At 35.7% G+C, this 24,052-nt stretch overlaps 1 protein-coding gene across 10 annotated transcripts; it reads left to right on the top strand.

Moving 5' to 3' along the window:
- The first annotated feature begins 14,340 nt into the window (after nucleotides 1-14,340).
- LOC149620928 (uncharacterized) lies at nucleotides 14,341-23,814 on the top strand. 10 transcript variants are annotated; one of them, XM_089853872.1, is made up of 8 exons: nucleotides 14,341-14,548; nucleotides 20,872-21,160; nucleotides 21,269-21,969; nucleotides 22,038-22,146; nucleotides 22,219-22,400; nucleotides 22,535-22,682; nucleotides 22,825-22,958; nucleotides 23,034-23,402. In XM_089853872.1, the coding sequence occupies exons 3-5, from the start codon at nucleotides 21,723-21,725 to the stop codon at nucleotides 22,298-22,300; spliced, it is 438 nt and encodes a 145-aa protein (XP_089709998.1). In that variant the 5' UTR covers nucleotides 14,341-14,548; nucleotides 20,872-21,160; nucleotides 21,269-21,722; the 3' UTR covers nucleotides 22,301-22,400; nucleotides 22,535-22,682; nucleotides 22,825-22,958; nucleotides 23,034-23,402. The 10 variants fall into 10 exon arrangements, with proteins under 10 accessions (XP_089709998.1, XP_089710004.1, XP_089710003.1 ...); XM_089853873.1 differs by lacking the exon at nucleotides 14,341-14,548 and adding an exon at nucleotides 18,636-20,768; XM_089853871.1 differs by lacking the exon at nucleotides 14,341-14,548 and adding an exon at nucleotides 18,636-20,808.
- Nucleotides 23,815-24,052: the final 238 nt, after the last annotated feature.

Genomic DNA, 24,052 nt, shown 5'->3' with positions numbered 1-24,052 from the left:
TTAAGAAGAAGAAATTGAAGTAATTATATTTAGACGTAAAGATATTGTGGTACAAATACCTACGACATTTTTTGATCACTGATTGGCTAATAAAATTAACTCGACTCGTATCTTACAAGCTACATAATTCAGGAAGTAAATATATCTCGAACGTCGCTTAAATAAACATGAAGGAGCAAAGGTTATTATAGATAGTCGACTAAGATCCTCTCGGTGTTGTTGTTTTACATATAAAGTGCATACTTTATAGTCAGGAAAAATATCTACCCCGGGGAGGTGGGCTCGCTAACACGACACTTGTTTATTTTGGGGGCGTGGTTGTTTACTTTTCTCTTAAAGTACAGGGTTTAACTACTTCCGCACAGTTTGCAAATAAAACATTTTCATTTTCTTGTTGATCATAAAATTGTCGATGCTATTTAACGATAGATTTATTTTTAACACAGTTTTTACAAACGGAATTAAAATATGCATCTTTTATTTTTTTAACAAAAACCAGGGATAGATGCAAAAACACAATTGTACTAATGCTTACGTCCATCAATATACTTTTCTATATAGGTAGTGATATTGCAATGATCAAATCACAAGTTCAAAAGCAAGCCTCTATTGTAGCATAGCCTTACCTAACCTAACCCTAACCGAAGCAAACCCTACCAAAACCAAACCGAACCCTAAATCTTTGCGGAAATGTGCTGGGTAAAAACTGTTGAACTAAAATTTTGGTGTAGAAACTGTGCGCAAGTGGGCCATAAAAATTGTACGGAATGGGCTCTGATTCTCGAAAATTGTCTGAAAATGGGCATCCTCGATTTTTGTGACCCAACATTATAAGAGTTGCACGTGCAAATGTTTAACATTGGAAATTAAAACAGGTTTCTTAGTGAAACACTTTTTTTTTCTAAGAGTGAATTCTAGCATAGTTAGCCTCCATTGTTTCCATTCAAAAATTTTACGTTTGGTCGATTTTTCATTCTCGCAATATTGTAGTTATAATAATATATTATAATTGTATATTTTATTGTTATTATCGTAATATTGTAGTTATAACGATATATTATATATTTTATTGTTATTCTCGTAGTACTAATATAGTTAGTGGGAAAAAATAAGTTGCAAAATAGTTCGTTGGCTTTTACCTCTCCGAGCCAGTGGAAATTTGTTGAAAAAGCAAAGAGAAATAATACCATCAAATTTTACATTCACTCACTTTTGACTCGACCGAAATTAGAGCTCGGCACTATCTATCGATTATCCACGTCATTTTATCTTTATCCATACTAGAAAATTATCCACAGAACTTACGTCTTACATCGTATTATATCCACAACTTTGTTTATAAATAATCGGTTATCCACCAATTTGTGGATAATGGATAGAAAATGCCGAGCCCTAACCGAAATACGTTCGTGGATTTCGAAATTTTAACGTGTTTATCCGTTAGAATAGCAGCTGAAATCCGATTCGTTCGGGAAAAGGTATAAAAATAACCTGTGGTTGACATAAAAATATATCGTTTTCTCGTTTATATACTCGAGTGAGAAAGTCATTAACTAAATAACATTTACGAAAGCTTTAGGTAATATAATATTAATTTTCTCATTTAAATTGATATTATGTTCCATAAATATTAGAAGCACGGCGATAGAAAATGTAAAAGGGTCATAAAATTCAAAGAGTTGTTTACGAAATTTATATTTGTGGAAGTCTACTCACAAATGAAAATTGTCATTAAGGACCGCTTTATTTATAAGCTTCGCAGTCCTAAAATAAAAGTGCTTTTAGACCTATACACAATCCCTAACTCTCTTTCACACCCAAAAAGAGCGAGAAATTAGAAATTGAAACAGATATTGCAATTTGACACTAAGCTTAATCGATATGACCAAATAAGTGCAATCTCAGATTAATCTGAGGTGCAATCGATATAACCAAATAAGTGCTATCGATATGAGAAATTAAGTTTAATCGATATGAGAAATTATGTTTAAACGATATGAGAAATTCAGTTTAATCGATATGAGAAATTAAATTTAATCGATATAAGAAAATACGTTTAACCGATATGAGAAATTAAGGCAAAAGAGAGAAGGCAAAAAAAACCGGTGTTCACCCAACAAACAATAACAAAAATAATATTAAACAGTTAAAAAATGCTTTGTCACAAAAGTAATGAGCGACAAAAAAATAGGAATATTTGAAAGCCGCTAAATTATAATCGATGTGCAAAAAATCATACCTTCTTTCCTTAAATGTTATTCGCGTCTTCCAAGAAATTTAAGAGAAAACTGTAGGGAAAAAAAAACAACCCACATTAGAACTCATATTTCACAAAACCTGAGCTCTGGGTTTTTACGAGCCAAAGAATCTAGTAGCTACCTTTTACAGCGCATTTGCCCAATATTATATTTATAATTCTATATTACCAAAGGCGGCACTTTGACACGGCGACTACGTCGCTGACAATGCCTCGTACAATGCCGCAGGAAACAGAGCATGTCAAATTAACACCAACACACGATTTGGCTAAAAAGACAGTAAAAATAAAATATGAAAGTAACATGGAAATGATAAAGGAAAATTTACTTGGTGGAATATATTTTCACAAAAATCCATAAATTTAGAAAACCCTTTTTCGTGTGTAGGTTCACGTAACAAGATATAAACATGGTAGATAAGTAATAAGCCAAGCACGCATTTGCAACCTTAAAGCTCTTAATTAAGGTTCTTTATGTACAGCGTCGATACTCTTGCCAGATATGGCCGTGATGTGTGAGAATCGAGAATAGCAGTGTTCAAACCTTAAGATCACGACACTGCAGCTCAATTCTCTCATTTAACGGTCTCCGATTTTAATGAGTCTTGCTTTAAAATACAGTTATTAAATCGACTATAGTTGGTACAGACTTGTAAATAAATTAAAAATGGTTTTTAGAAGTGCATTCGCAAACGATAGAACCACAAGCAATTTTACTGGGTTAATTTGGAGAATATTTCTTATTAGCAATATGTTGTTTTTTTCGTAATTAACAATAAACCTACATTATACTGAAGTTCTTTCTAAAACAAAACATAAAATAGTCACTTAGCCCGCAGAGTGATTGACTGAGGACGTCATAACGGTGATGTGTTCTTTTGGCTCGTGACTGGCGTTTGCTCCAGACAAAATGTCCCGTCAGAAGCCGTAACTTAGCAACAGGGAGACGTCAAATTAATGTCTTTTTTTAAGATGTCGCCAAGATTAATTAAACTCAAATTTGAAAAAAAACAAGATGGCCCAAGGGCTGGGCCTTAATAGTAGCCACATCGTTATCCATTTAATTAGCACAAAAATAAAAAGAAAAAAAATTCAAAGACCCTAAAAATAATCACAAGTGTCCGACCCCACAGATAGAGAGGTACCCTGACTCCATCCCGACACTTTAGATATAAACTAAAGGATGAAAACTCGAATGTTTCAACGAGTCTCTATGGTTCAGTAGTAGCGTGTATTACTGCTGCGCCAGTGACCCAGGTTAAATTCCCGGGTGCGAAGTAAAAAAATTTTAGTTAAAATAAAATCTCTAAATGAACTCAGCTACCACTATTGGAGGGTTTGAGGTACAATCAAGAATTAATTTACTATAAGAATGCCTAAGTCACTAGATTTTACGCCGGTGTTAGTGGACAAATAAGCCCCACCCCTTTCAGGTCCGTCATTGCTCTGCGCTTTCCTATTGGATCCCGTGGGGATAGGTCATACAGACACGATTGACGTATTCCGACTAGATAAAGAAACCTCGAGAAAAGTAAACAGAAAATTGACGCTGCCAGCGGTGCTGAAACGGTACGCGAATGGTTTTTAATTTTTTTTAATAACAAGTTAGTTAAAGGTTTTGAACCTAACTTAATAAATTTTGAATACGTGTCTCTACGTGAAAATCCCTCGTTCTATAATTGTTTATAAATCGAATCAAGTGTGCTATACTTATGATTTCGTGAGTTCCAAAAACCAAACCAATACTTAACGAAAAGGTAAAAGAGATAGCTGGTGGAAAATATAGAGTAAGATAAAATATTAAGTCCCGCCTTGGTTTCCAGCCTCCCCCCACCCATGAGGGGGGATTGTCGACTATCACGCGCGCACCGGACGCCTTTTAAGGCCCTCTTATAGTAAATTCCTTCTTGGTATAATCGAGTTCCTTTGAAGCTAAAATCTGACGATAACGAAAGCGACAACCCCGGCCACTACCACTACAACAACAACAAAAACAACGACGACGACGACTACTACTACTACTACTACTACTACAGCTACTACGGCTCGGGTCAAACGGAATTCAACTCTCCACATGCCTTCTTGAAGAATGAGCAATCAATACTTAACGAAAAGGTAAAAAAGATAGCTGGTGGAAAATATAGATAAAATACTAAGTCCCGCCTTGGTTTCCAGCCTCCCCAGAGTCTGCAAGTTCTCTCCCCGCTTTTTACCTCTCCGAGTGACGTATGTCACGGAGAGGTTCTAATTTCGACGTATCTGTCTGTGTGTGTGTCTGTGTGTCTGTCTGTTATTATTGACTTATACCCCAGGGGACCGCGTTCGCAGTTTTCAAATCGGAGCAAACGTTTTCCCAAATTCCGGACCGCATTTACAGTTCCCGGAAATATGGAAAATTGTATTCCACTTAAAATGGCTAATATCCATTGCCTATCTAACACCACTATCCTCAGGCCATTTGTCCATCTTACTGACGTCTATAATCCACCTTCATCTGCTCTTTGTCCATCCCACATGGACACCAGTCTGTACACAGGCTTCTACACACGACCATTTTCTGGTCTTTGTCCATCCCACTTGGATACCAGTCTGTACACACTGGCTTCTACACACCACCATCTTCTGGTCTTTGTTCATCACACATGGAACTCTAGTCTGTAAACACTGGCTTCTATTCCCCACCATCTTCTAGTCTTTGTCCATCCCACATGGACACCAGCCTGTACAAACTGGTTTCTACACACCACCATCTTCTGGTCATTGTTTTTGTCCATTCCACATGGACACCAGTCTTCCATCATCATCCTTAAGGTTAAGACATACGCGGCGATCGGCCAGGGTTACGAGAAACGTCCGGCCTCCCTAAGGTAGGGCTTCCACCAAAGGTTCACGCAATTGCGCTGTTCTTATCCATAGCTGCGATTCGAAACCCTTATATACTACCTATTTTAGTTAGGCGAAGCAACCGGCGTATGCTTCATTTCAAACGCCAATATTAGTCAAGTCTCTCAAGAATGTTTAATTGTTCTTTTTTAAAACGATGTAACGTTCAATAAGGCGAATAACTAGCGAAGAAAATATTAAATATTAATTATATTTATTTTAATATTTAAGATAATCTTGTTTCTCAATTCAAAATTAATACGGAAAGAGTTAAAAAGCAGTCTATGTTATTGTCTGTGTGTGTCCGTCCGTTATTACACTAGTGCCGCAGTGCGCTGCGTTTTTTTTTTTTTTTTTTTTTTTTTTTTTATTGAATATCAGTTTAATAATAATATATATTTATCCCTGAGTGCCACATAAGCAATACTGCTTGAGCGTGGCTGGGGGTTTACAATGATTGTCAGAAAAGTGGTTACATAGAGTGGTTTCATTAGTTATATATACATTTGTCACTACACGTTGTTGACTTGTTATATTAGTTAATTAAGTTAGTTTCATAAATTATATTAATTACAATAAATTCAATAATTGATATATATTACTACATATTTAGTTATCTATATAATTGTTAATTTCATTAAATCCTTTAGCTATTAGCCAGGAGTTTATCTTATTTTTAAATAAATTGATAGTTTTACATTCCTTAGTTACTTTGTCGAGTTTATTATACAGTTTCGGACCTAAATAGGTTGAATGTTTTTGGCCGATAGTTTTTAATACTGTGGTACTCCCTAAGTTTCTATTTGCTATAAATCGCGTATTATATGTTATATTCTGTGGGAGTAAGGTGTTTTTCACTTTAAAAGTATTAATTAATATGGTTTTTGCATATAATTGCCGTACGGAGAAGACTTTAAATTCATTATACAGTACCAATCTAGATTCTAAACGAGGTTTTTTTAAACAGATTCTGATTAAGTGCCTTTGTATCTTTTCCAATGGATCAATATATTTATAAAACGTTCCTCCCCAACCTATGATACCATATACAATTAGCGACTGTATCAGGGAAAGATAGACAATTTTTAACCACCTTAATGTCAGAAAATTTCGTAGCTCGTAGAATTTTGGTAAACAAAGACGCAGTTTCTGGACTATATTATTTATGTGATGTTTCCATTGTAGATGTTGATCAATTGTAACTCCTAAAAACTTAATTTTTTCCATTCTTTTTAATTTTTTACAAGTACGCCCGCAATTGGTACAGTGATAATTATCGTGTATAAATAACTCAAAATTATTTATATCTAGTGCTCTAGACGAAAAACATAAATAGTTGGTTTTCTGTATATTTAACGTTAGAAGACTGTCATTTAGTTCGATATATATCTTATTTAGACCGTTCTGCGCCTTTGCAAAAGTTTCATCCCACGAGCTACCCTCAAATATTAAGGTTGTATCATCAGCAAAAACAGTGACTTTTCCATTTGTATCAAGATTACAAATATCATTAATATAAATTAAAAATAATAATGGTCCCAAGACCGTTCCTTGGGGTACTCCAAACAATACTAGTTCAGGGTCACTCAATGTGTTGTTTACTTTCGTTAAAGTTTTACGATCTTTAAGGTAGCTCCTAAACCAATTAAGGGGAATACCCCTGACACCCGCATTTTCTAATTTAGTTATTAATATCTTGTGTGAGACTGTATCAAATGCTTTCTTTAGGTCTAGAAATATTGCAATTGCTTTTTTACCTTTATCTATAGAATTATATAATAGTTCAGTTACTCTTAGAATCGCATCATTTGTACTGTAGCCAGGTCGAAAACCAAATTGATTAGGAGAGAAATAATTTTCTTTTTCCAGAAATTTAACCATTTGTTTTTTAACAATTTTTTCGATTATTTTAGAAATATTACTTAGTAATGATATTGGTCTGTAGTTTTCAACATTGGTTTTTTCTCCTGTTTTATAGATAGGTATAATTATAGCATGTTTTATAGCATCAGGGAAAACACCGTTGTTCAGTGATAAATTTATAATGTGGGTTAGAGGCTCAGAAATGTAGTTTTTTAGGGACTTTATTGTCTTAATGCTAATCTGGTCATGGCCGCATGAAGATAGATTTTTAAGGGATTCAATACCGTTTAAAACATCTCCTGTTGTTACTGGGCTAAAAAAAATACTACGTGTTATAGAGCTAGACCTAATACTTGACGTTGTCTTATTTTGTTTTATATTTTTAGCTAGTTCAGATCCGACGTTTGCAAAATAGGTATTAAATACATTTGCTACTCTTTTAGAGTTCATTTTAACTTCCAAAATTTCGCCTTTGTGTTTGATAGCATCAATTGGGTTATGTACTTTAGTTTTCCGTGTAACCTCGTTTATAGTTTTCCAAACTGATTTCGCTTCATTGCTCGCTTGTATTTTTGTTTTGAAGTAATTATATTTCAGTGTCCTGGTTAACGAGTTTAACTTATTCCTATAAGTTTTAACCAAGTCTTTCAGCTTAGCATTAAAGGGTTCATTTCTAAGCCTCTTTGCAAGCTGGTCTCGTTTCCTAATTGATACTATCAAAGCAGAAGTTATCCAAGGTTTAATTTTTATATTTTTATGGTTATTATTAACAATAGTGGATTTTGTTGCCGAAATTATAAAATTAGAAGTTCGTTTTGTTTTGATGTGTAAAGAAATCCTACAGAACCATAATATTCCCTTTATCCTTAATATAAAGTGAATATGATGAAATATTTTTCGTAATTATGATGCATTTAGTGCTTTTGTAGCTTTAAAGCTCTGTTTCATTTTGATATTCCAAAGATTTTTTTTAATATTATTATTTGAAATGGCTGTTTATATATTACTTAAGCTATACTACATCTGTATATAGAATAATCCTTGGTATAGTAATTTCATGAAGATAGCTAAGATCTAGACTCCGGCGGGTATATCTAGCATTACTTGCAATAAGTTTAGTGAAATATAGAGTAAATAATTGAGGCCTGAGGTGAAGTAAACTTTGGGTTTTGATTTTCGTGTCTGAAATGAAGAGACATCAACGGTTTGGAGTGAGCCGAAAGTTAAATACACTTTTTAATAATTAGGCTTAGATTATATAATCATGGTGGAAATCTGGGCCGCGTTCAACAGAGCCCAGCGCTGTGAGCAGTGTCCTACATAACGGGATTTTGTTTTTGAATTTTGACGTCACGGTGCTTAGCGCTGAGCTAGCGCGGTCTTCAAAGGAAATAGTCGGCTCTTTGGATAACGTGACGTAAAACGCATAGTTCTCAGCTTGGCGAAAAAACCATGGAGGAATTAATACAAATAGCTTTATGGGACTATAACTATTTAATTGGCGTGAAACCAGTTGATCACGCAAGAATTTTAAGAGATATGTTAGTTTCTAATTTTAATTATAAAAGTTAAATAATACCAAAGCTAAATTGTAGCTAGACGCACTGATAGTCAATGCGCACCATAAAGAGAATAAAAACTCTGTAGCTTAGCCCTACTAATCTAATTGCCACCATGATCTTTTCTTCTATTATAAAATCTTAACCTGATTATTTAAGAGTGCATTTAACTAGGGATGTCAAAAACCGCCCGGTTTAACCGAAAACCGGTTTTTTCAATCCCGGAGCACCGGTTTTTACCGGTTTTTTAATTCTTCGGTTTTAACCGGTTTTTTAAAATGAAAACCGAAAACCGAATCGGTTTTTTTTTTAATTCACAGAATTAAAAGTTTTCCATTTTCGTCACTTAATGTTACTTAGCTTCGGTTGGCTGCTAACAATCTACCACCATGGAGCAATATCAAAGGAGACATAGATGCGTTTAATGCAATTTTAAAGGAACTTTCGTTCTCACTCCAAGAAAATTACTCCATCTATCGAGTAATTTTTCATTGGCCTATTCTAGAATGCCAATGGAAAACGGCATTACTTAACACCTATTGGTACTAACAGGAATACGTACTATAGTCTGTCAAACGAAAGAAGAGCCATGAGAAATTTGTCCAAATTGGTGTCGCCACCATCGACCCCATAGTACTTTATCAACTTGTTTTGTTTTGTCAATAGTCGTCTGTAATATAGTCTGCTATAAACAGATAGGCTTAATCGCAATAGAACCAATAAATTTTGCTATATATATTTAATATGTTTATGTTTCATGGTTTTTTACGATCATGAGTATTAAAGAATAAAAAACAAAATTAACGACAAGACACCAGTTTTACCTTCGTTGAACTAGCATTGCAATATATTTTAATGACATAAGTTAAAGTACTTGTCCATAAGTCTAAGTAGTTCAGCATCAAAGCGTCTTCAGTCCACGTCCTCATCAGAGTCTTCGCTGTCTTCTTGCATATTAATATTGTTAGGGTTGAAACTCGATTACACTGAGAGGTTTATTTAATTTAGAATAACATAGTTTATTATCCTCGATGTTACATTGCTAGCGGTCAGACGTAAATGAACTCCGGTCCTTCCTCGGACTCGTAAACTACTACGCACGTTTCATCTCCAACGCTGCGACACTGCTGGCTCCGTTATATGCATTATTGAAAGAATCGACTCCATCGGAATGGTCACAAGTACAGCAAAAAACTTTCGACAAGGCAAAAAACGCTCTACAATCCTCGGATCTCCTTGTACTGTTCGACCCCAGGAAAGAAGTTCTCCTTGCATGCGACGCATCCCCAGTCGGACTAGGCGCCGTGATATCGCACATGGTGGACGGCGTCGAAAGGCCGATAGCCTTCGCCTCACGCACTCTAACAGCTGCCGAAAACAATTACGCGGAAATCGAACGGGAAGCCCTGTCGATAATCTTCGGAGTCACTCGTTTCAGAGATTATTTACTCGGAAAACAATTCACCCTAGTTACGGACCACAAGCCGTTAATCGCTATTTTTTCCGAAAGCAGACTTATTCCAGCAACTGCGGCAGCTCGCCTTCAACGTTGGGCCTTAATCCTCGCAGCGTACGACTACAAGATCGTACACAAAAAGGGCATTCATCACAGCAACGCAGACGCCCTTAGCCGTTTACCCCTCAAAACACCCGAGACGGAACCGCCGTTTCCCACGGAATTAGTCTTTCTGCTCCGCGGAGGGCCGGATGGCCCTATCGACGTCCACGAAGTCGGAAAAGCCACACAAGAAGACCCCATTCTATCGCTCGCGATCAAGTACACGAGACAGGGTTGGCCAAACAACAATGCCCAACTCCATCCAGACATCCGGATGTATCACAGGCGCGCCATGGAACTTTCAACCGCAGACAACATCTTACTGATCGGAAACAAGGTCGTCGTGCCGGAATCGTTGCGACCAAAAGTAATGAACGAGCTTCACAGTACCCATCAAGGTTTGATATCCATGAAAGAAGTGGCCAGATCAAAGATATGGTGGCCCGGCATCGACCAGGATCTTCTAAACCTATCCCGATCATGCCAGACATGCAGGAAACATGCACCCCTGCCACCCCAACAATACTCACCATGGCCACAAGAATCCGTCCCTTGGCAAAGGGTGCACATAGATTTCGCCGGTCCAATCGAGGGTCAATACCTGCTCATCACGGTTGACGCCTACTCCAAATGGATGGAAATCGATATCACGAAGTCAACATCATCATCCACGGTTATACGATGCCTTCGTCAACACATGACACGTTTCGGTATAATGCGAAAACTGATAAGAGCTGATAAAAAATACATTGCTAAAATGACGTAACTCTATGACAGAACTCTACAAATATTAAGAGGTTCAATTGTGGTTTCGAAGATGGAATCTTTTTCCCAATACTCATGCATTATATTCTCGACTTGAACTTTATGAAATAATAAAGCGCCACAAGTCCAGAACCCTGAAGTACGAAATGGACGAGGTTGCTAAAAGTAGAGGTCACACGGTAGTGAGGATTCCACCGTACCATTGCCAGTTTAACCCGATTGAACTAATATGGGCACAAGTGAAGAACGACGTTGCGAAGCAGAATTGTGGTTTCAAACTCTCGACGGTCAAAGATGCAACATTAAGGGCCATTGAACGTGTGACACCAGAGAATTGGCGTAAGCCAATAGAGCACGTCGAGAATATAATGCATGAGTATTGGGAAAAAGATCCCATCATCGAAACCACAATTGAACCTCTTATAATTAATATGCAAGAAGACAGCGAAGACTCTGATGAAGACGTGGACTGAAGACGCTTTGATGCTGAACTACTTAGAATTATGGACAAGTACTTTAACTTATGTCATTAAAATATATTGCAATGCTAGTTCAACAAAGATAAAACTGGTGTCTTGTCGTTAATTTTGTTTTTTATTCTTTAATACTCATGATCGTAAAAAACCATGAAACATAAACATATTAAATATATATAGCAAAATTTATTGGTTCTATTGCGATTAAGCCTATCTGTTTATAGCAGACTATATTCCAGACGACTATTGACAAAACAAAACAAGTTGATAAAGTACTATGGGGTCGATGGTGGCGACACCAATTTGGACAAATTTCTCAGGGCTCTTCTTTCGTTTGACAGACTATAACTAATCGGTACTAATAGAATAATTTCGGTTGAGAGGGGAGTGAACTGTGTATCCCCTACGTTAGGGGCAACTTTGTACTAGAGAATACTATTTGCCCCCGGAAGGGAAGGGGAGAGGGGATATCACTAAGGTAAGAGATAGAGGGTTATGACGTTGCCGTATATGGGAAAGATATTACTCTATATTTGGTCTTTGAGTTTACGTTGGAGTATCGCATTTTTCAACATTTATCATAAACGACCGGTTAAAAACCGGTTATTTTGTCGTTTTTTGAATCGGTTAAACCGGCCATTTAAATATACCGGTTAACCGAAAACCGGTTTTTTTCTGGGAAGTTGACATCCCTAAGCGATAGCTCTCTTAGATAAGACTTCATACCGACTTTAATGTATAAGGATGGTTTTTTGATTGGTTATAACTTTTTTGTATCGTATTAACTGCTTTGAAAAAATTCCACAGAACTACAATTCGGGCCCTCAATATGTGGTTAAAATTTCAAGAAGATCCACCCATTAAGCGACCTTTATACGCTCAATGTTTTGCACAAATAAAGTGTGGGACATTAATAAAATTCATCATCTTATAAAATATTCCCAAGACTTTTCTTTAATTGTGCAAATAAAATCTATCATGATATTGAAAGCTCAATATGTAGAAAAAAATTTTTTTTAATTTTATTGGGCAAATATATTGATCATATTGCACACTATTTATTCAATTATATTGAATATATTTTATCACAATAAAAAAGTTGATGTTGAGTCCATGGCATGGACCGTGTACAATTTTATTGACCAAACATAACATATAGATCGTTAAATACACCATGAACGAAATAGTGAACAATCCAGGACTTAACAGCCGTACCTTTGCACGTACAAACCGAGACATCCACTAGTTGTAACAAAAAGGGGGTGGAAAGATAGGCGGAGGGGATGGAAGTTTGAGAGAGAAAAATAAATTGGGGACAAATTAAGCTGTAATTTCCGTTTTTGCTAACGCCATCTGCGGGTGAACAAATAAAGTATAATATTTGAAATTTTGAAATCTAATGGCGTAAATGTTATCTCCTGTTCAATTTTCTTCAAATTATTGAAATTTGGTCGTTATTTAAGTAAAATGGTTAAGAATAAGCACTGTGTGTTTCCAAACTGAATCAGTGATAATCGGTATTTACAGCTTACCTCATTTCTCCCTATTTACATAAACCACATTCTATATTTCGTGTATGCCACTCTCTCACGTGACCTTTAATTCTGTCCCTAAAATGACGTAGTTCCGCTGGCGCGAATTTGTCTCAACAGGGGGAACTACTAGTCGCTTGTTACACATAGTGGACGGGTTTTTTCATTAAAGGCATGTCCTGGATTGTTCACTATTTCGTTCATGAATACACAGACTTTAGTTTTATTCCAATGCGAAATATTGTTCGTATTTTGAATAAAATTTTGAGCAATAAAAACTCACTCAAAATATATGTTCAGTTTTTTTACGCAAATATTGTCCAAAATTTACCGCAAATGATTTTCCATTTCCTAAAACATATTGTAGCATTATATTTGAACTTTGCACAAATATTAGTCAGGATAACGTTCTATTTATATTTTGTAACTTAAACAACGGGCCCCACGTTTTTTGCGAAAATTATTGAGCGTGCAGGGTGCCCTTTAGTTTATTGTATAAAAAATAAAGTTGCTAAGGGTGGTTTTCATTTCCATAAAATTAATCAGCCCTTTTGGTGAAAAAAATAAATTTTCCCATAGAAATAACATGGAGTTTTTTTCAAATTTAGCCATTTTGTTGCCACCCTTTTGAAATGAAATATTCGTTTGTTACGTTTGGGAACGGTTTTATATCAAAATTTAAACCTTTTTCTAGGACCATTTTTAAGGTTTTTGAGAAAAATTAATTTTAAGTATGTTTAATTTTAAATTTTAAAAACTACCCCAATCTGCGATATTTTAGCATGGATACGCTGTTTTATTGGTAAATATCAGCGCGACCAATATTGGCCTTTTTTTACGTATAGTTGCGTCATAATAATCCGATTGTTTTTTCTTAATGGCTTTTGTTGAAATGGCCTATCGATAGTGAGATAAGACTGCTTTAATATTGCCCCCGTGACAAATTACCCCGTTTGTGGCCGCCATTTTTTTAAGGGGAAAAAAATTTGAGAGTGGGTCCTTTTTCGTTGCCATTTTCATATTTTTTGAGGATTTGCTCATGGATGGATTTTAAATATAATATAAGGTAGGTTTCAAGCTTTAATATAAGCCTAATTTCATAATTTTCCACCTTTTTATTGTCCCACAATCTATTTGTAAACTTGGCACTTTTTTTAAGGCGGTGAAATTGCGCTAAGCCTTGGCTTTCCGTTAATTTTTGCCGTTTAAAAAAATGTTTAACTCTCGTTGCCCGTTACTTCGCCTTCTCGTATCGTCGTACTTAAGTTTAGACTTTGAAAGTAGTGCTTTGTTTTCTTAAATATTACTTAATTGTATAAAATTTCAATATTATAATTGCGTAAAACGAATTCAATGTTGTTTGTTGATGGGACGCGCCTTGCATTTGAATTTCGTTCCCTCCCTTTAACGGGCCGGAGAATTTTTCTTTACCGCCGTCTTTCGGTCGCTTCAGCCCTGAAAACAGCTGTAGTGAGAAATTTTATTTACTATAATAATAAATGTATGCGCTCAGTGTGTTGTTGTGTTTGAATTTTAATGCTTCTAATCGTTGTGCGCGTCGAGGTTTACGAATCCAACGTGTGTTGCGAAATGAAAATCAAGGGTGGATACTATCCTATATGATCTAGGCTTTAAAAGGAATTTGACAGCGCCAGGTAAGCAAAATGGTATTAGGCCAAGGTTGCCAAAAGTGACTGAGCTATAGCTATGATATAAGAAATTGACCCTCGGATATCCTGTGACTAGGAGATGCTTACAAAGTTACTAACCCTCGATTTTGGAGGTAGATACTGTCTAGTGACACTTAAAGTAACGATTTAATCTGATAAACAGACTACCATCATAAGCCCATATCGTAAATTAAACGATGTTGATATCAAAGCTTAATTGAAATACCAATACCAATTTTTTTAACTCAATGAATCTTAAATATCAACATCAAAAACTATCTTCTGAAAGAGATATCTACTTATATTCCATTCAAATTTCTCGCAACATTTCAAATTAACGAATAGAAATGTGCAAATGAAGTTCAAACTGATTAATTGGGCAAATTGCTATATTGGTCACCATTACCGATCACAGATAGATTTGCGCCCTTCAGTAGTGTTTATTATGCTTGTGAAATGGTAAGCGAAATCTGTGATTAAAGTTTAAAATAGACATGAGCAAAACCGGCTTTATTCATATCAACTCGATTACCGAATATCTAAATTTGACTAAAATTAACAAAATAATCTATTCATGGTTAAAAATCTTGTTTGAAGCAGCAAGCCAGCTAATCCTTATTTACTTTCTTTTGAAAAAAAATAATAGGTTGATACCTCTTTCAGTAGATTATTCATTGATATTTCAGTTTCATTGAGTTTAAAAAAAATTAGTTCCACCATTGGTTAATTTTCAATATTGACCAATCGATAATCACAAATTTTAATAACTAAATTACAAAAACCGGTTCAAAACCATATTAGTTTTGAAACGATTAAATTCTAATATTAAACATATATACTAGTTAATTCCTCGTAGGTAATTAATTTATTGCCTTAGTGAAATTAATTACACAAAGTAAATAATAAATTAACTTCTAAAATTTAAATGTAAAGTGTGTGCATTATTTCCCAATTAATTAAAGATATCCACCTATTTTCATTCAAATTAATTACTAATTTGTGGATAATGGATAGAAAATGTCGAGCTCTAATTGCGATATAGCTAAAATCAATCCCACGGGCTATTTATAATACAATATAACCTTTGCCCTATGTTTACTGTTTTGAATTTTATTTGTAAAATTTATAACATAAAATAGTATTACAATTTTTTTGATTAAATAGTTATTAATAAATTTCAATAAAATAAATACTGGTTAAATACATAACACTACTTTTTATTAAGTTTCTGAAATTATCAGAGCTAAATATCAAAGACACATATTTAATTGCTCTCATTTCGACACAACTGCAACCGTATAGATTCATTCATTTAATAACATTACTCATTTCTAATTATTTAAATTCAAAGGGCTGTATTAACTTTTAAAGGTGAAAACCCAGCTGACTGAGAAGCAGGCTAGGAAATAAGACAGGTTTACAGGTCAAAAACCAGTTTATTAATAGCTTGGACCACTTTTTTTATTCAAAACGTGAGGGTCACTGGTCCCAATGACTAGTTTATTAATTCCTACTTTTATTAAAAATTGATATGGGGACCTCTTTAATTATTTTCATTTTAACATAAATTTCGACTCCATGAGTCCAGTTGTGTATACAACCCTAAGCCGAGAGAAATTTTTTTTAGAAGCGAACGACCACAAGTCCTGGAACCAGTAGAAAAATAAATAGGGGAAGGGTCACTGGTCCCGGGACCAGTTTCATATTTGAGACATCAGGGGTCACTGGTCCGGAGGACTAGTTCAGAAATAAACCTTATTTCCAAGCCTGCTGAGAAGTAAACAAATACCAGGCTGCCAGGCTGTCTCTAACACATCAGAGTTGGCCATTCTCGCTTATGAGAAATGAATCCTTGTCATATGCATCTCTGGACTTTAGGAGCTCCAGGACTCCCAACTGAAGCAGGGTGGGAAATAGGGATTTTTTTAAAACTAGACATTGGGCCAGCGACCCCCCCCCCTGCCCTGGAATAAATGAACTGGTCCATGACCATTGACCAGGGCGCGGCGTCTGCTAAACTAAAGAAGTCGGTAATTAAAATAGTTGAGATAATGTCTGGACCCTGGTTACCCTAGAATTTCCTTAGTGGTCCTGTGGACCACTGCTCCCCCTCCGATTTAATTTTTAAACTGGTCATTTTCCCTGTGCCACCGCCTTATTTGCAACGCTGAACTGAAGATTTCTTTTGACCGGACCATAGCCTACTCAATCACGCGCAACACGTCGCAAGCTGCTTGCTATAGCGCGAGTCAGGGTGGGAAATAAGGATTTTTTAAACTGAACATTAGGCCAGGGGTACGTTCAGTAACCCTCTTTGATAGTAGCGCTTACTAAGCGATGTGAGATTTTTCCTACTGTACGCTTTTTCGCGTTTCCGGTTTTGACGTCATGATGCTCAGCGCTTGCCCATCAAAAAAGCCATCTAATCGATATGGTTTGTTTGATGTCGTAACGTAGCGTTTGACTGATGAACACTTGACAGACGAAAAGTTGGCGCGGGATTTAAAAATTAAATTCCAATAATGTTATTCCTACAGTAATTGTATTAGTTTTCATTACAAAACTACTTCTACCATTCAAATAGACATAATTTTCTTAAACAATTTCATTATTTGTAAGCTCGTTTACACTTAAAAAGAGCCATTTGCGCTTCGTAACGTTTTGAGGGCCAGTAAGACGTTTCCCCAACTCCATTTTCTAAACCAGCGCTAACTTCAAAGTGTTACTTTTCCGTTCAACAGCCTTTTACGTCACTGTGACGTCTCGAGCCCATCAACCACACATCAAGAAAACAGCGATTTCCTTGAGATTTTCGTTACTGAACGTACCCCTACTCCCAGAGACCCTCCTGACTTGGATTAAATAAACTGGTCCGTGACCATTGGCCAGAGAACGTCGTCTGCTAAGCTAAAGAAGTGCATAATTAAAATATTAGAATTTTAATGTGTGGACTCTGGTTACCCTTGAATTTTTTAGTAGTCTCGTGGACCACTGACCCCCCTCCGATTTAATTTTTGAACTGGACCAGACAATTTTTAAACTCGTCATTTGCCCTGTGTTACCGCTTTATTTCCCACGCTGGCGCGAGTTGCTTTGCGTTGTCGAGTGCGTGATGGAGCGGGCTATGCCTGGAGTCCCAACCCCCGTTACTTACTACCAAAATACCCACTAGCATAGCCCACTCGATCACGCTCTCTTTTCGCCGGCTACATATTTTGAAGAGGGCACTTTTTAGGCGTATTAACAATCTTGGATCACCTTTGTGGACTTTTAGGGTAGCCCTTATAAATTGAGTCGGCATTGCCCTGACTATATTGTGTTTAAGGTTTATAAGCTTAATATCAAACAGACGTTAGTTAATGCTACAAAAAAGTTTGAAATTGATAATCTCGGATCGTCTTTGAGAAGTTTTAAGGATATCCGAATTTCATATTGGGCTTATGAAAAGTTTGAGCTAAAGGTTAAACAGGCATAAATCAGCGTTTTAAAAAATTGTGTAAAACTGTAAATTTGGTCCTATTTGTGGAATTTTTAGGGGAGCGCCTCGCGTTTCAATAAAGGGTTGTAAAAAATTGTATAGATAGTTTTCACACATGGAGGATTCATACCATTTACACCAGGAGGCCGGGCTATCTGGAGGACAAAAACCCGTCTGCTTTTGTCCTCCAGATAGCCCGGCTTCCTGGTGTAAATGGTATGAATCCTCCATGTGTGAAAACTATCTATTATGTTAATTACAATAAGAATACAAACATTCAATGAGTTACGTTTTTATTTTTTGGAGTATCATTATAAATAAATGACTGATTGAGCTAAAGTTACGGTCCCCTTTTTATATGTTTCTGATTAGTGTAGATTTTGAAAATGTAAAACAGTTTCTTAAAAATCTTAATTAAAATGAAGACTGAAGGAGCAGATATTAATTAAAAATGTCTTGATTAGAATCAAGTCCTAAAAAGTATCGATAAGACTGAGGTTATCACTTGTCTGAAGGATCAGATATTAATTTTTCTTTTTAATTGAAACTTAAAGGCATGCTTAAGAAAAAACAACGTTCCATTACCGTTTTCCGTTGAAATAACTTATTTTACAGGTAATCAATTTCAAAAATTTACTTATCTCGGGTTTTCGGGCACAATTCCATTCCCCCAAAACATTTTATCATTACATTAATTACTTTTGAGAGATAACGTGTCAAAATAAGCTTTAAAACAATAAAAAACTGAATGAGCGGTCTGTTTAGCCATGACCAAAACCTTCAAATCAGTGTTGCTAATGTTAGAAAGTGGATGTTCCCTCTTCCATTTTAAAAATTTGCCGCATTTCCCACACCCCCTTTTTTACAGTCATATTTATCTGGACTATTTTATCATACTAAGTTTAATATAGAATATCACTCCGCATGGCTTTGACACTATGTACAAATGCTATAAAGCTTTAAAATTCTCAAAATATGCTTTCTTTTTTTTCAGTGCCAAACTTAAAATCACCGAATTTATTTCAAAATGTCGCTTGAAATTATTAAACCGGATAAAATTTTCGAAAATGCACCAATTTTAACTGTGCAGTTAAAATTAGTGCATTTTGCACTATTAACCCTTGAAAAGGAAAATTCCGACATTTGATTGATTTCGGAAAAATATTACTTTTTCCCCACAGAGCCTAAAACCAAACCTAAATCTCCCACGATGTGGGAAATTACCCACATATTGGCAACACTGCTTTAAAAACTTACAACAAGCACACTTTCGAGACATGTTCTGAACAAATTAGTGCTTAACCCGCTAATAGTACGACCACGGAGAATTGATGTAAACTGTAGTTGAAATATATTCATGTGCGACCTGCGGCACTGAATGGTCTCTAACCATTGTTTGAAACTAGAGAGAGAAACAGTGAGCAGCATTAATCATGTCCTGAGCTATGAGAATGAACAGTATGACTGTTGACTGAAGTACACTAGACATTACATCATTTTGCATAACCACGAGTAAAAATCTAACTGTCCCTACTTAATTTTCCGCCATTGTTTTAAAACGTATCCACTGCGAAGCATGCCGGGCACAAATGAGGGAACCTTTTAAAACTCAATGTCATACACGTACTCTCTCAAAAGTAATTAATGTAATGATAAAATGTTTTGGGGGAATGGAATTGTGCCCGAAAACCCGAGATAAGTAAATTTTTGAAATTGATTACCTGTAAAATAAGTTATTTCAACGGAAAACGGTAATGGAACGTTGTTTTTTCTTAAGCATGCCTTTAAGTTTCAATTAAAAAGAAAAATTAATATCTGATCCTTCAGACAAGTGATAACCTCAGTCTTATCGATACTTTTTAGGACTTGATTCTAATCAAGACATTTTTGATTAATATTAGTACCGAGTAGTTAGTACCAATAATGCCGTTTTCCATTGGCATTCTAGAATAGGCCAATGAAAAATTACTCGATAGATGGAGTAATTTTATTGGAGTGAGAACGAAAGTTCCTTTAAAATTGCATTATACGCATCTATGTCTCCTTTGATATTGCTCCATGGTGGTAGATTGTTAGCAGCCAACCGAAGCCAAGTAACATTAAGTGACAAAAAGGGTAAACTTTTAATTTTGTGAATTAAAAAAAAACCGATTCGGTTTTCGGTTTTTATTTGAAAAAACCGATTAAAACCGAAGAATTAAAAAACCGGATAAAACCGGTGCTCCGGAATTGAAAAAACCGGTTTTCGGTTAAACCGGGCGGTTTTTGACATCCCTAGTTAAATACACTCTTAAATAATCAGGTTAAGATTTTATAATAGAAGAAAAGATCATGGTGGCAATTAGATTAGTAGGGCTAAGCTACAGAGTTTTTATTCTCTTTATGGTGCGCATTGACTATCAGTGCGTCTAGCTACAATTTAGCTTTGGTATTATTTAACGTTAACACTCATGTTGGCAAACTAAGAATATTGTTGAGGTGAGACGAGACGATAGTGTTTACACTGCTAACCAGTTGTGAATGTAGCTATCAGTATATAGGGTAAACAGCTGAAGCGTAGACTTCATTTCCTGTTCTTTTTGCCATTAACTGATTTCCATGTGTCAAGATTTATCCTTATTGGATGTAAAATGTCGTCTGCTTTACTGTATATTCGCTATGCTTGGAATACTGCTTCAATATTTCGTAAATTTTTACTTCAAAAAAGAGAAATAATTCCATATCTAGGTAAATAACTTTGTAGTAGTAGACCTCTTGACTCGGAGAGGTAATATTTTGGTTTTCCCAACTTGTTTATCTTTACTTTAACCGCTAATGTTCTTCAATCTAGCAACACTTCAACAGTTCACGGCCAACTTAGATACTCGACAAGCTCGCCAATGAGGCCAGCCAAGTTTGATCGCCCTCTATGTTAACGAGCGTATGAAAAAAAACCTGAAAAAAAATCGAAGCCGGGACAAAAAGAGACGAGCTAAAATTTTTTTATAATGTTGCTAAAATTTTTTTATAATGTTAATCCTATGGGGCATGGTCCCGAAAGTGGATTCTATCAGCAATTAGGAGTAGTTTTTGAAATGTTTCCGATTTTTGTCAACTCTGGGTATTTTATGAGGCGTGAAGTAAGTTTTCAGCTTCATTTTGAACCTAATTTCATAATTTTACATAAAGTATTTCGCTATCAATAAATTATTGTTGCTAAGCCTTGGCCATGTTTTTGTTTAAGCAAGCCGGGACAACTCGGGACGAGCTAAAATAAGTTTCTAATGCTATTCCAATGGAAAATGGTTTCGAAACTGGATTCTACCTTTAATTAGGAGTCGTTTTCAAAATGTTTCCGATTTTTATTAACTCTGGGTATTTTATGAGGCGTGAAGTAGGTTTTGAGCTTCATTTTGAACCTAATTTCATAATTTTAAATTGCATTGTTTCACTCCCACTAATTTTTTAATCCTGGCTCTTGGTACTTTTTTGTTTTATTTAAAAATATTACACCACGGTATTGTTTGTTTTCTAAAATAACATTTAATATTATATATGTGCGTAATTTTAATTAGTGTATTGCATTGCAATAAACACGGTTTAAACTGTGAATGTTTGTCATATCATTTGTAGTTACAACTTTAAAACTTTACGACTAACTGGTTTATATTGGAGGTGTTTAACCTTTCAAACTTTTGGGAAATGTTGTGTAGTAAATTGTCCAGAAGAGGGGGAACCAGGCGTTTCACAATAGTCCCACAGTTTAATACAGGGCTCTTTTCAAGCTTGGGAATTAATAAAGACTCTAGTTTTTTCAGGATCCTTGATCTTGGCAAGTACGGTATTGTAGCTTCCACAAAATTTTGGATCACCTCGAGTGTCGCTACTAAAGCCTTACTGGGGTACCGAAGATTCCCTCTATTAGCAATGTCAATGAGCCCAAATAGAGGTGAATCAGATGCTGGCACACTTATATTTACATAGCAACATGGCTCAAAACTATCATCCTTTTCACAGAAGCGAAGAATTACCCCTCCAATGTAGGCCAAACTAGCTTGCTTGATGGAAGGGGACTGAGTTTCAGGGAATTGGGCAAGTTCATCAAGTGTAGCCATGATGGTGTCAGGTATGACTTTTGAGACGTCATACTCTTCTAAGGGGAAAATATCTTCATCATGGAAGGTTTTTTCTTCTTCAGGCAATCCCAAGATAGGTGTGAGGCTATCTTGTCGGACGTTGGCACCAACAAACTTGTTCAATTTTTTGGAACCGCAACGTAGAATGTTTTCAATGGCAAAAACTGCTGCCCTGGCATCTATTAGATCGTTTCCCCCAGAAGATTGTCGCATATTGCAAAAAAACATTTCAACACAATCGCTTGTAAGTTTGCTTGTTAGAATGAAGTGAAAACCATTAGACAAAAGATATTTTACACATGCTGTTGTAGATTGCGACGTTAGAATGAGACATTCAAGGGTTTCCTTGGTTAAAATATTGGGTTGGTTATCTTTTAGATCCTTTATGTAGTCAATGAATGTGTTTTCCAGCCAGTCTAGTCGTTCATCACTTATTGAAAAGAATGGCATTTTGTCTATATTTTGACTTTGTAGATAATGGACCGATTTCTAATGTTATGCATATCAAACCACTTCATCATTACTCGTAAGTAATCAATTGTTGGCTGACAATTTTTAAATTTAAATGCTTGTGGGTGCGAAAATCTATTATCTTTTAAATATTGTAATGCTGTTATAACTTCAGTTGAAAAGATGTCTAAGGCTCTACCAACATTCATTTTTTCCAGATTTGTTGGATACACGTGCTTTCTTGTTAATTTTTTGACCGGTTTGATGCTCATATCTTTTTGAAGCTCGTATAAGGTCTTAATGTATGACCCGGATATGTCAGTTGGATGGTTCTCTCGTTCAGTTGCCTCCAGTAATTGTGTTCGGTCATTTTTAATTGCATGACTTGGATCAAAACTTAGAAATAATTTTCGACTGTTATCTTTAGGATGAGTGACCTCCGCCTTAAGCACTCTTGCACCATCACCAAACCTTCTAAATAAAGCGACATTTGTTTTGGCATTGTCAGCAACGAGTCTAATGACAATAAAACCGCAATTTTCGACTTCACGAATAACTGTGATGGTTAGATCATAGAGGTCTCTTTCTGTAAGCTGCTTAGAGAAGAAAAATGCTGCTGGTAATGAAATGGATGTTGAGATGCCATTGATGAGGAAACAGAGAAGTTGATTAGCAACAACTGGATCACGCTTGGAATTTTGAAGTTCTTCCGCGGCTTCAGAATTGTGCCTTGCAAATTTCTCTTCGATGAACTGTGTTGTGTCCTTTAAGCCAAATAAACGGTCTAGTTTTCGATCATATATAAGTTGACTGTTCAGTGACATTTCATCAATAGCGATTGATACAACTTTTTCATGATCACTTAATTTTTTGGCTTCGAGTGTTAGCCTCCTTTTAATGAGGTCAGTGACGCCACTTTCTCCATCCATCTTCCCCACGTGAGATTTTAAAGTTGAATTGCATGGTAGCTTAATTAAAGTCCTTGCAAATCTGTAACCCTTTGGTGAACAATATCTCCAAAGCACGCATTGCCTAATATTGTCATAATCCCACCTAGGGCATTTCTTGGGGAAGTTCCGAATTAAATCTAATAAAAACAGCGCCTGGCTAGACTCATTTTCATCAGCTTCTTGTTGAATAATTTTTACTGAAATGTGAAATTCGTCTTTTTCATAGTCTTGCAATAAAACTTTCAATTTATCAATTTCTTCCCGTTGAATCTTTCTTTCTTCATTCTGTTGGTCAATTTTCTTTTTAAGTCTCCATATAGTTGAGTTGAGTTTATTTATCGTTCTCTTCAAATTTGAGTCAGATTCCCCCATCTCAATTTCTTCCACAGTTTCTGTAAAGAACTTTGCTGCTCTTCGTGCATTTGCCCATTGGAAATTTCTTCGGAAGAATCGGGACGTGACTTTTTTACAAGGGTAGATAAGGATGGTGAAATGT

The sequence above is a fragment of the Phalangium opilio genome, unplaced genomic scaffold (genome assembly GCF_054372755.1).
Source record: "Phalangium opilio isolate 3A_F unplaced genomic scaffold, DU_Popi_V2 ptg000209l_1, whole genome shotgun sequence".
Lineage (NCBI taxonomy): Eukaryota > Metazoa > Arthropoda > Arachnida > Opiliones > Phalangiidae > Phalangium > Phalangium opilio.
The sequence above is the reverse complement of the archived record's forward strand: the minus strand, read 5'-3'. Positions and strand labels throughout refer to the sequence as shown.